General features: G+C 38.4%; 1 protein-coding gene across 1 annotated transcript in view; it reads right to left on the minus strand.

Moving 5' to 3' along the window:
• Positions 1–6: 6 nt before the first annotated feature.
• GOSR1 (golgi SNAP receptor complex member 1) overlaps positions 7–13,720 on the minus strand; it is a 32,654-nt gene continuing 18,940 nt past the window's right edge. The window contains exons 6-8 of the mRNA XM_035889545.1: positions 13,335–13,364; positions 4,461–4,543; positions 7–3,033 (exon numbers count right to left, since the gene is read on the minus strand). Of these exons, the coding sequence (XP_035745438.1) occupies positions 2,909–3,033; positions 4,461–4,543; positions 13,335–13,364 (238 nt within the window). The 3' untranslated portion in view covers positions 7–2,908. The remainder of the gene's footprint in view (positions 3,034–4,460; positions 4,544–13,334; positions 13,365–13,720) is intronic.

Below are 13,720 nucleotides of genomic sequence, written 5' to 3' on the forward strand. Positions count from 1 at the left end.
TACTGGGTGTTGCCCGAATGCCGGTCCTTGGCTCTAGCAACCTGTGCTTGAGGAGCAGACCAACGTGTAAAAAAATAGCCTAAAAAGCAAGGATAAAAATACTGGCGTCCGTGTGAAGCGTGGCGTCAAAAGATACCAATGCGATGCCTGATGTTCTAATGCTGAGCCAAGGGGTTGTTGGAGAGGTTTAAAATAGGGGCTTGTGACTGGCAAGAGTAAAGCAGAAATTTAGAAAGTGTGTGCGTGAAGTGTGCCCTGTAGAAATATTAAGGATTTTCTCATGTCGTTTGTATTTTCGTAGCACAATTCTATTTGGTTGAGTTACAAAACTGCAACTTGGCCAGGAATTGCAGAAATTAGAATTCTTTAACCACATTTTTTCGAGCAGGAGGAACCACACAGAATGCAAAATGTAGAGAACATATTTAGCAACAGGAGACATACAAACCTATATCTGGGGGGTTGAGATGAAATACTACAATCCACTGTTTTCATTTACAGTCCATTGCCTTCACCCTAGGGCCACGTTATTAGAGATGCGCAGGAGAATTAGCAAGTCTCTCCCCTCGGCTACGTGCGAGCACACCGCTTCAGAGAGCAGTGCGGAACGCCTGCCCCCACAGCTGGAGGACCACAAGAAGATGATGAAGGGGAGACGACACAGTTAATTAAATGTATTCTTCAACACAAAACCGTCTCAAAACCAACACAAAAAAAAGCCCATGGAGGGGTTGCCAACACTGAAACCATTTCCAGTAAAGCTTTATCAGAGATAATTCAGCATATTTCCATTATTTTATACTAAAATATATATCAGTTCCTCCATAACATTTTCATAACATGAAAAATCAATTATGTTTACATATTTATTATAATCTACATATTTTCCATAGCAGCTTTTTTCCACACAATAAGATTAAATATATGCACCAAATAATCAATTAAGTCCAGTAAAAAGACTGGTTATAAGATTAAATAAGTGAATTTATTTACGGTACTGCAGATCTCATATTGCCACCATAGAGCAAACAAATCCTACAAATCCTAAACAGAAGCATGACTGCTGACCAGGGTCCCTTATGGTGGTGGTGAAATCGAAGAAAAAGCATTGGGGAGAAGAGGTTTGGTCTCCCAAAACACAGATTCATTAATAAACCTCCTTTATCCATCAAGGTTTTTCATAAACCCCTTTAATGAACACATCATTTCAAACCAGGAACATCCCCCAATCAACCAAATAATCCCCCCTTTATTTAAAATACAAGCCCCACAGTTTTACACGTATTAATTCCAAATGCTTTCTAATCCCAACAACAAGATGACTGATTAGAAGCCTTTGTTGACTTTTTAGCACAAAGTTATTAGTCTGCAAGTAAGCCTTCAAATCCATACAGACGTTTTAGGCGCAACAGTGCGGTTTTGCACACTACACAGGCACAAGTCTCTACTCCCTCCGACAGATACTTCACAGACACTATAAAAAGCAGTAAAAAATTGCGTCTGTCCTGCTAGACTTCATTCCAGAAGAGAACCTGGACACCATCTGACATTTGTGGGTAATGGCATACAAGAAATCTGTTAGGAGCACTGCAAATTGATTGTGAAAAGAGTTAATCAAGTTCTTTGAAAGATATTTCAGTGCCTCAGTTCGAATTTATTGGGTTAGGATATGACAGATGGAAAAGAGCAGAAAAATCTGTAATTTGCAAATCTGCAATATCAAAGCCATTCCTTACGTCAGCTTTGTTTAGAGATGCAAACACAACAGGATCCATGTTGCATGTCTGGACAAAAAAAAATTTTTTTCTCCCCCCCTCCCCCGGTAATGGTAAGTAATACTTATTTCACTATTCATACATTCAACTCTTTACTATGAGGAGTTATGTCCAAAAATTTTGCACACAGATACATTTGCCTCAGGTATAACCATCATAATTTTCATTTCCAACTGACAGTTTAGATTATATCCTACTTACAGTGTAAAAATATTAACGCTATTAGAATAACTTTATCTAAATTACAATATAGACTTTTCAAACTGCTTATCGTGTCTTTATAAAGACCTTTATGATGCCAGCCAAAATCAAAGCATTTACACCCAAAAGACTGCTTTTAGGTGAGCTCATGTTTGGTCACTTTTCAGATGACTGAACACTATAGTAAACAGCTGCTAGGACACTGTGCTCCCTTTTTACAAAGGGGGACTTGGCAGTCCCTTTAAAGCCACAAGAAACCTTGCAAATCTTCCTCAGAGGGTTGTTTATTCATATTCTGTGCAAAAAGTGATCTGAAACCCCTCCCCCCTTTTTTTTTTTTACACTTTGAGGAATTTGTGTGAAGCACAGTTTTCACAGCACAAATTATGCAGAAATAACTAGTATCTCAACCATGAGTTAAAAAGAATTACAGAACATGTATTTAGTAGTAAAGCAACCTGACGGCTTAAAGCTGCAATATTCTTCTCACAGGGCAAAAGTGTTCAGTGCTGTGGTCGGCCTACAGGGGAACCAGGCTTCCTGCAGAGCTTCCACCCAAGGCAAGCATAAATCTTCTTCCACTTACCAGCCAACAACAGACCCCCCCAGCACTGCTGAGCACAGCAACTGTTCTAGCAGTTCTGGTAAGCGTCCCATATTTACTTACCTTGCAGTGACAAAGCGAATTAAAGACAAACAAAGCCCACAAGATTTAACCAAAGGAAGATGTATAGCAGGGAAGAAGAAACACTGCAGCTTCAACCCCAAACCAGTGTCGCAGTCTACCGTCATAAGCTCTAGACATCATGCTGATATTCCCAGCCATAACGAACAGGCTGTTTGAAGTCTGTCGCTTCCCCCACTCACTTTGCCTTGACTGGGGGGGAGGGATGGTGGTGATGAGTTTAGCAGAGTCCACAGGGGAACATCCATCAATGAAAAGCATACAGCAGCAGTAAGATGGTACAGATGCCAATAATGCCACCTAAGATGAGAGAATCTCGTCGTTTCCGAAGGTTGATCCTTTGAATCAGGCTGTTCACTGCTGGAAACCGATCTGTAAGGAGTCTGAGTCAAGGTCATATCAGCAAACAGCATCTTCACTAACAAGCCCCAAATTCTGTAGGTGGAAATCCCAATACTGCAAGAAATGCAGAACTACTCCCAAGCTGGAGAAAGCAGATGCAGTAAAAAACCCCAATGGATGGTTAGCAGGATTACAACTGTACTTCAGTACTAACAGACAATCAGAGCAAAGAGAGAACTGAACAGCTCAGAATTCACATTTACACAGCATGCATCACCTGATCACCTAAATTACCAGCATTTGATGTACTTTAATCTCCAATATGTAAGGCTTAGTTACTTTTAATAACTGTGTTTAAATAAGAATAAAAAAAAAATGGGGCAGCTATATAAAACATCTGTGGAATTTATTTAATCGAATTCTGTTACTGGTGAAGGGAACAACCAACGGCATTTGACCGAGAAAATCATGCACGTTGCATGACTATGCACTGTTCCAGTATAGCACATAAGGAAGAACTCCTCCTACTGTAAAATCATAAAGATGTAAATCTATCTTTTAATGTACAAAATACAATTGTCAACAAGATAATAACTTTTAGAGCTTCATGTCTTTGGAACCACAAATCTTTGAAGGCCAAAGCTTATTGAATTTTTTTTTTGTTCTTGCCAGTTGCTGAGATTTGTAATGAAATTTATGTGTTACCAAGATACATCTCTTCAGGATGTAATCTGTCTAATCAAATAATGCTAATGCTGTTCTCTGGGCCCTTATAGAATCATAGAATCGTTTAGGTTGGAAAAGACCTTTAAGATCATCAAGTCCAAATGTTAACCTGGCACTGCCAAGTCCACCACTAAACCATGTCCCTAAGCGCCACATCTGCACATCTTTTAAATACAGGAAACGATAAGTTGGAAAACAACAAACATGCATGACTTGACAGTCCAGCACATTCTTTAGCCACGACCACATGAGGAGAAACCACCAACCCAAAATCTTAACATCTACAAGACTGTGACAGACAAGAGGTTACTTGGGTCATAAACACTCTTAGCTGTAAATCATAACAAGCAGCAATGCATGCTGAGCTTCAGTTCTGGCCAGTCTTGAAAGCAAAAAGCAAGAGGTAAAATGAACTTATACTTTAATGAAAACATACAGCAGGGAAGGCCATACAATGCCGTTTCAGATCTCTACTTGAAAATTAAGCTACATTGATTTATAGGTACTATTCAAATTTGAGTAAAAAGAACTTATTCACCACATTCATCATTAAGATGCTTCAGTCAGAATATCAAGTGCAACTGGTTAAAAAATGGTCTGTTTGTCACTGATGACGATACCACTACAGGTTATACAGCCATCGACATTGCAAAGCATTTTGATCCCCAAATGAGAGTGAAAAACTGTACTATATCTCTTCTTATGCACTGCAAATTTTTAGGAAAGGATACTAGCCAGGGTATTCATCTTGCTTTGTATTGACTTCAACATCCCTCTCTGCGAAGTCATATTTTCTTTAGTTGCCATGGCAATGCTGGAGAAAGAAAGAAAAAAAAGAGTGGATCAAGTTGTTGGTGCTAAGAATAAACTACAGCTAAAACAAGAGGAAAAGCAAAGCAGGCAACGCTTCTTTAGAGAACAATGAATGAGGTGAACATGAATGAAACCACATTTTTTCCATTAATCTCTATCCTTTACACTTAAATGATTTCTCTTTTTATATAAGCCATTAACAATTGAAAACGCTGCGATTTCTTGAAACAGGCAGGGGTTTGGCATATCTCCCCCAGCCTCAAGAAAAAATGGTACCACATTCCAAGCAAACCTAAAGGTACTCTTCTGGCATACATTTTAAATTTAGAAGTTTGTTTAATCACAGAAGCCCCATACTTACTTTCACTCTAGAGAGCATATGAAATATCTTGTCTGCCATCAGGCTATGACGGCTACAGAAGCATTAAGCAAATAAGAGCTGGCTCACAATTAAAAATCAATTTGCAAAGCGAATGCGCTGGTTGAGAGGAGATGGAAGTGGTGTTTGAGACCCGACACAGCTCACGGAGCTTTGCACAGAGGGTTTCTGGACAATGAAGCTGGGACATGCAGTCACCAGGTCTTTGAAGAAATTTAAACACAACAAAGTGTTGAGTTCTACTCTGACTCAGGATTATCACTGTCCTCTGACGCCAGGGAAGTGGGCAAAGCTTGGATTCTCCTGCATTAACATCTCTTCCCAGCAAGTCCCACCTGACTTTTTCCGTAAGCTGGAGTTGAGGGAGGTGTGTATAATGAAATCATATCAAATGATGCTTCCATCACAGCACAGATAAAACACATTTTTGAGCTTTGGTCCTAATTAAGAACACAGTTCATGGATATGTAAGTTTTCATACTCTTTTTATTAATACACTGTCCAGCCGTATGCACTTTACCCAAATATAAGGGCAGAATACAGGTGAATATAAAACAGAATTTCTCATTTCATATCTAATACATTCTGGAAGTTGGAAAAAAGCAACTGTGCTCTTAAAAATAAGATGTGTAAATGAAGAGTTTAAAGAACTACTTAGCTGACAAAATTTTTCCTCCATCTTAAGTTTCTCTTCAGCTTATAAAACAAAGATTTATAGGATGGAAAATGAAAGGGTAGGCTACTACTTGTAGCCCCAGGTAGTATTTCACAGAGCGACTTCGAATGCAATAGCTTTGTCAAGACAAACTGCACAGGCTCATTTATATCTAGAGAAACAGTATATAAAAGTTTAGGCTCTGGAGATACGGTGCTTAAGAAGGAACAGTATGACAAATACTGCTCTCCTTGGCTGGCGTGCATTTCAAAAATAAACAAAGTAGGACATAAATACAACACAGCTGGATAATAACTCAGAAAACGACATCTGTATTGCTGCTGACTATGTCTACATGAATAACAACGATTAAAACAAATTCTTGGACAGGTTTGTGAGCCTTAAATATGGAGGGAAAGTGTTCTGGAAGAATAAAAGTTAAGTGGAACAACACAATACAACAGATACAAATATGAGAAAAGGGAACTAAAGCCGTAATTTCAGAGAACAGACGGGAAAATGCTTCTTTCGCCCAATACAGACATCCACATCTTCAAGAGCATTTTATGCTTGCTCACGCTCAGTGTCTGCACACAGACACGATGCAAAAATCACAGCTAACGTGAGCATCATTTCTAAGGAGGGGCAGGTACACAGCACCAAAACAACCAACGAAAGCCTAATATTGTTCTGAAGTTCAGCAATATAAACTGGACGTTGCATTTTACATAAAGCCTTAATGTTTACTGCTGAACTCTCCGAAGGCACTTGCTCAATGCATCTGGTTCTCAAGCACTGTTCTCTACTGAATTCATCTGGGTTTCAGGGCTCTGGGCTTATCTTGCTGTAACAGTTAAAATGTTGAAACGTCATTTGTCCAGATATTAGCATTAAAGTACATGGATTGAGCTGGCATTTCAGTACTGGAAGGTGATTAAAAGGACCTTTATCTACCTTAGCATATCTTTCCAGGTAAATCTGGTAGGAAAAGTCACACCCACCCATTATATTTATACACTTATTAAACATAGAACTGGCACGCCTGACATTTTTATAACAAAGGCCATTCGATACAGTTTATTTCAAGTTTCTCTCTGAACAAAGCAATGTCTGGAATGAGCAGCTCTGGATCATCTGATCATCTGGCTTCCCTACGAGGACACTACAGCCAGCATCACAAGAATAGCTTGCAAAAACCAGCAGAGCCAAGCCTAACAACCCTCCTTCAAGCCTTGCAGCGAAAGGGCGGTATCACAGTTCACAAACACCTTAAAGAAGAAAACAGCCCAGATCGATGATCCCTGAAGTACTGCTGGAGCAGTGAGTTCCTTCGGGCTCCCTTCCATTATATCTGCCTACTCCATCTCAAGTAGCCCTTGATACAGGATCTTCAGCCTTCCTATAATGTGCCAGGCAATCTTTAAGAAAAAGAAAAAAAAAAAGGAAAAAAATCTGCTCCCACCCATGCAGGTGGAGGCTGCCTTTTCCAACTCTGCTTTTGCCCATAAAAACTAAGAGCTCACCAAGCCAAAGCCCGAGTGTTGTAAGTGGTATGATTTTGTCTTTAGCAGTAGCAGAATACCTTGGAAAACAAGAAAAGTTCATCGCACAGATGTATGCAAGCTGTAGGTGATGGAAGGGCCAGCCTATGGCCCTTATAGCTGTCAGGTCACAGAAAAGACTCTTCCAAAAGCTCTGTACAGCAAATTCTTTTAAATAGAATAACGTGCATTGACAGGGCAGGTCAATATATTATTTTAAGGTTTTATCAGCATTCTGTAAACTTGGACATACATCAGGGAATTGGGAGTTTATCAGTCACAAAGCAAATACAAACAGTTTGATAACATGTAGGCAAACCCCTCACATTTTCAATGAGCAGCTCTGTATGAACAGATTTAACATTTCAATACTAAGTTTTGAAATATTAGAATTTTTTTTTTAAAAAAGAAAGGTTCAGGGCAGAACTAAGAAAAACCTTCAAGCATTTTTATTTGCAGCCGGCTATTTAGCATTTTTTTCTTTTATATTTTTAAGTGCCAAATCTGCACAAAGCGAAAATGAAACTCATGGTTAACTGGAAGTAAAAGGGCATGCAGTCACATCCTTGGTCTTTATAAAGGGGTTGCCAGAATCCATTAGCCAATGCTCTTTGCTTCTGCAAAAAGAACAGAAGAAAGTCTGCAAAGTTTCTCCTCTTCGACTGTACAGAACTGCCCCTCAGCACATGGCGTGCGCTTGCTCCTGTGGATATAACTCATCTAAGCCAGAAATTTAACTTATTTATTGGACTGCATGGGCAAGTCTTTTTGGGACTAAAAGTACAAGAAAAGGAAGTGAAAATTAGATTGGAGGAGGAGAAGAAAACAAATTGCATCATTGCCTACCCCAACAGCGCATGAGTATAGAAAGAAAAACATCTAAGAGAAGGAGTTAACAGAAATTCTGAGCAGAGAATAAACAGCTGTATATCAATATAGAAAAAGCACTTCATCAAGGGCTGAAAAAAGGGACTACAAAATCAGAACAGTAAATACATCAAATGGTATCACATGTGAGAAGATACGGCACGTGACAGATTACTTCAATTTACAAGCCAGCACACAGTTGTTTTGGTTTTCTAAAGCAAAAAGCCACAAGCTCACAAAACCATTACATTTGCTGTTGAGAAGAGCACTCAGGAAATTCTGAATGACTAGGAACCAAGTTGGGAAAAGATTTCCTAGCCGCACCCAGGCAAGCTTGCTCAGTAGCCTACAGCTTATCTGACACCCCCATGCTGCCTCGATACTTCTCCAGATGAAGTTTTAATACAGCATTTCTCAAAGCACTCCTGAATTAAGCCACATGTTTTCATAGGATGCATCCAATGACTCATTAAGGCATCCATTAATTTACAGAAGTGAAAACACAAGATGATTGCCAGGATATAAAGTGTTCCTGAGACACTTCCAAAATGCCTTTGGAAATAATTATTAAGGATTATCATCAAACACAAAGTTCCTGCTTTAACATCTAAGGAGTGGAACTGTCCATTTCATATAAAAAGGCAGGATATACTGTTTAAGTTTAGATATTACAAGATTGGAACCTTCTTCATTTCTTTTCCCCGGTATTTTGATAAATTTAGCTCAGTGGGCTAGGTTTTACTGAAGGGCTCTGAAGCAAAGAAATAACTGTAGAGATAACCACTTTTAATATGATATGGTCTAGTAATGAAATGTGATTGTGAGATCCATGAGGAAGAGTTTAACTGGATTCTAACTACCATTAACAAGTCAAAATTCAAGTAAAAAGCACCGTTCTTCATGTATAATTATAATCACCCAAAATATGAGCTGGCTTACCTAAGCCTTTATATCTGTAAAGGAGACTATTAAATTTAAGCGCTACCAGAAAACACACAGCTCCTGGCGACTGGTCTGCTGATTGGGCTTGTCCTCATATCCTTCATTAGACAGTTTTGGTTTCATTCCCGTCCCTAACATATGCTCACTGACATACTGTTGCCATTTCTCCACTAACAAATACATTTTTAAAAAAATTAATCATATTCTTCCCATTCACAATATTGGCCCCATTTAGATACTTGACACCATAATTTCCCCAGATCAAGAACATGTTTTCTTACGTTCTGAAACTTCCACACCATGTTTATGATAAAAGATTAAATGCTTCTTACGGGAATCAAGATGACCCTGATTTAACATTTCATTTGGAAACTAGCATGAACTATTCTCAGTGTTGCACTGGCTTGAACCACTACAGTTGGGTGTAAACCAAGTTTCTAAAACCAGATGGTATTCTGCTCTCTATATTTAATATTAAAGCACTGCTGAAGTACAACATTAAAGATTGCTGCACTACTGGAGAAATCTCTTCTAGGTAAGACCCAGATCACAGCCACCAAGAGCCCACCCATCTCTTCCACAAATCAGGAATATCTCAAATTCCTGTGCTTGCAGCCACATTTCCTCAAAATTTCACTTACATTTCAAGTTTGTCCTTCAATGTTCAGTAGCGCTATGGGTAAGCAAGCACCCAAATTTCTCTTCAAAAGTAAAACAACTGATATTTGTACGGAGTTTGCAGTTTTTGCTGGCATGAAAAAGTACAAAGTAATAAACATTTCCAGCCATTATCACAGTCAAACTAGTCTAACATGCAGAGATACACTTTTAATGCTGTTTGACTTGGAAGCAAAGTGGTTTTACCATAAAAACCTAATTTTTAAGCTGTTGGGTATTTTCGCCCCACATAGCAGCAATGTACATACAGTGTATTATCAAGTGAAAACATACCAAAAAGTCAACTCCTTATTTCATCCATTGAGACAGCTCAGTCAAATCTACATTGATGAAGGACTAAAACAAAGCTCTAAAGGAACAAGACATGTTTTTGAAAATCAAGTAATTCATGTATTACTGGAACTTCTGCTTCGTTTTGTACTCCATGAATCATACTTGCTCATTGAAATTCATGACAACATCTATGATTAAAGGAATGGCCTCTGTGACTCTGCATAGAAATGCAACCTCCAGTTTTAAATTGGTAAAATTCTGATTATATCATTTATTCTCTGCATATACACACATACACATATATTTGTATCTATAGATACACACATGTGTGTATATGCATACACATGCAATCTTTCAAATTACATTAAAGGTTATTGTGTCTTTTCACGAAGCCTAGGATGAAAACAAGAGGGAGCATTTCCCCAGAAATGAAAGTGATCTTGCCTAGACGTTCTGGCAGGCAGGGCTCTTTTGAAAAAAGTTAAGGCTCAAAATCTAATTCATGCCTTTCCATTCTGTAAAGTCAAGATTCAATGCAAGTGATTTTTCCACTTTTATTAAATCCTAATTATTACCTAAAAAAATACCCCAAATATTTAAGGAGATTTTTTTTTTAATTAAATCTATGGGTTTGATCTGGCTTCAGAGTGGAAGTGGAGCAGTCCAAGCTGTTAATATAGAAACACTGACCAATCAGCCTGAATCAGGCCTCAGAATCAGTCTTACAATAAAATCCTAAGAAATTGTCACACTGTACATGCATAACTATAAAAAAAAAATTTAAACTGAGCCAACCTAAAAATATAAAGTTGTTGGAAAACAAGAAATAAATCATTTGCTATTTTGGAGAAGTGATAATGTTTGAAAATGAAAACCTGAGAACACTAAACATATTAAGCAAAATCCATGCTTATATTTAAATCTGGCCAAGAGAAGTGAATGCTGTTCCAAAAGAACTGCAGTACAAAGTATCACATCCCACTCATTTCTGGAAAGAAATATGCTGCAGTAAGAACCCATGTCACGTAATTCATTTAAAAATTGATTAAAAGTTCAGTCCTAACAAAACATCTGGAATGACAGCCCTACTCATCACGTTTGCTACTGCATTATTTCAGTTTAGGTGCCCATATATTCTCTTGCACGTGTTTGCTCCCATGGAGGAACCACACATGGGAAGAGTCAGGCTCTGCGCTTCTTCGGTTCACTTCTCTACGGGAAGTTAGAGCAAGGGTTTTACAATTAGTGCTGACTGTCGCATCCCTGGCAATGGGGTCACCAGTATTCAGCTTGTCAACAAAAGCCTCTGCATGCACAGAAAAATTCTTGCCAGTGTTTAGAATCACTGCTTAATAACAACCCCTAAAAAAATAAAAAGCGATGTCTTAACTTCCTGAATTACACCCAAATAATGAGTAATGAACTACAGCAGATGTAAACCTTGGAGACAGAGCAGTATTAGTAGCCAGAATAAGCTAATTACATCTCGCTTCACGCAAGGAATCTGCATCCAAACAGCTTCCCCTGCACAACTCCCTCTTTTACGTGGTTTACAACAGACAAAGCAATTGATAATCAGCAGTTGGGTAAATTTCTATCTGGTAAATTCACTTAAACTGCAGCAGAGCTTACCTGCTGATATTCATATCAAACCTGAACACTTGCAATTACTGGGAATAACAAGAAAAAAACCAAAAAAAAATCACCCTGGTTTCAACAGTGTTGGAATTGAATTAAGATGATAAATGAAATTACATTGCCTGATCAATGTTGTTACCAAAACAAACTCTTTTTCTACAAAAAAAAAAAAGTAGAACATTTTTGGCAACAACTACAACAAGAAGTTCATTTACTACAGATAATAAATGGTGCAACAAGGAGCGCGGAAATCCAGCCTCTTGAAAAATCAAAGTTCATTTATTAAGAGAAGGAATGCTTTCAGCAAACAGCACCAAGGAGCTCTGAACCAAGGCAGGTGGTAGGGAACACCGCATGAGAAGCTGTCACTGTGGAGGTAGCCGAGCTGTAGTCAAACCACAGGACTGCAGCTCATGCAAGTGAAACTCAAAGCAGTTTTAAACCAGCAAGGTCACTTACTGATAACCCCATGGAGCTTCTGAGTAGGCTCAGAACGGATGGAGGAACCTACGTTCCCTTACACAGGTCAATCGACACAGCGGTTCACTGATCACACATACACGTACTCTCAGCTTCTCTGATGACACATAAACCAGACGCTAGGCAAAGAGCTCCAATGATAAAATACAAGACGTTTTGCAGGATATTAAGCTTAATAAATCACCATATGCTGTTTAACGCTCTAGTTACTGGAGTGGCAGCACATTCAACAAATTCAACAAACAGACTCAACAAATACTGAGCATTTTTATGAGATGGAGAAGTAGGGCTACAAGCATGGCAATAAGGGAGAAGGCTTTTAATGAGGAAAGGACTAGAACCCAAAGTAAAACAAACATTCACAATAACTGCTAAGTTTGTCAAACACCTTCATGAGGCTGTGGTGAGATTATATCCACATTTTCAGACATTATTATGCTGACCAGTTCTGCTCCATCACTGCACATTAATGTGGTTTAGCACATTAATGTGATTTAACACATTCTTTACCACGTTAATTATACTGAGTCTACTGTATGTACTTAAGCTAGCCAGCCCTTAATGGACGTAGAGCCTTGCTGCACCTCTAATTACTCTTCTTGAACACTTATGCCAGTACATGCATTATCTGAAAACATATCTTGCTTGCTTTCTTCCTTTTTTTTTTTTTTAAAGCAATAATCTAAAATTTTAAACCATTAAGTCAGGCACTCTGAATTATTGGTTTGCAAAATCCCAGAGTTCAATGGAAGATTGGGAAGGGCACAGATGATAAAAATTTATGATGCTACTGTTCTAAAATTTTTAGATCATTTAGAGAAGGTATCACTGAAGTATTTGAACCACATAAAAACCCAAAAGATAAATAACTATACAACAGCAATAACCTCTCAAGCCCTTGTGGTAAAAGCCCTTACCTGTATCAGCTGCACAGTAGGGTGCAGAATACATTGAAGGATTACAGAAAATGATGCTGAAGACAACTGTCACTACGAGAAGAAACAGCTTGACTACTGGAATAGCCCTCAACAGCTCAGCCTGGGATTCACTCTGCTCTATCACTCCCTTAGTTTTTGTAGGGGCTAATTCATCTTTGAACAGAAACCCACATTTTGTAAACTAGGATGAATAAAATATTTAAGCAACACCATTATGTCAATGTTGAACAGGGGAAAAAAAAACCAAACCAAACCCTGCACCACCATTTCATGGTAATACTGCTTATGAGTTGTAAACAATGCAGTTATTGTATAAACAAAATGACTGATATCTTTGGACACGATTCAATGTAAACACTGATTGTACAGAAAATAATGAAAATTAGTAAGTTCTTTCCTACCTTATTGTTTCTTCTATCAGTCGATCTGAGCTGAAAGCCAAAAGAAAAAAATGAAGTTAAAAAAGGAACAAGCTGTAATTATTATTTTAGCTTATTAAATCAAAGATCTCCACAATATAATCCTTAACAAATTTGCCCTTAGAATGCCTTATTTCAGGATGTTGTCACTTTTTGCCACTACATAGATTTGGTATATATGAGAGCCTCTGGAGAAGATGCACATAGCGTCCTCTAGAGCAGCATTCCCTAACTGTTGCAAGAGTAGATGCCCAGAGCACATAAAATACCAAGAAGACAGAAAAAGGGGAACGGGCTCCATGATTCATGGCTAATTAATGTTAACTGAGCCTGATGTGTACCAGGAACACCACAGTTTGGAAAGGAGT

Source organism: Egretta garzetta, unplaced genomic scaffold (assembly GCF_000687185.1).
Source record: "Egretta garzetta isolate BGI_Z169 unplaced genomic scaffold, ASM68718v1 scaffold112, whole genome shotgun sequence".
In the NCBI taxonomy this organism is placed as follows: domain Eukaryota; kingdom Metazoa; phylum Chordata; class Aves; order Pelecaniformes; family Ardeidae; genus Egretta; species Egretta garzetta.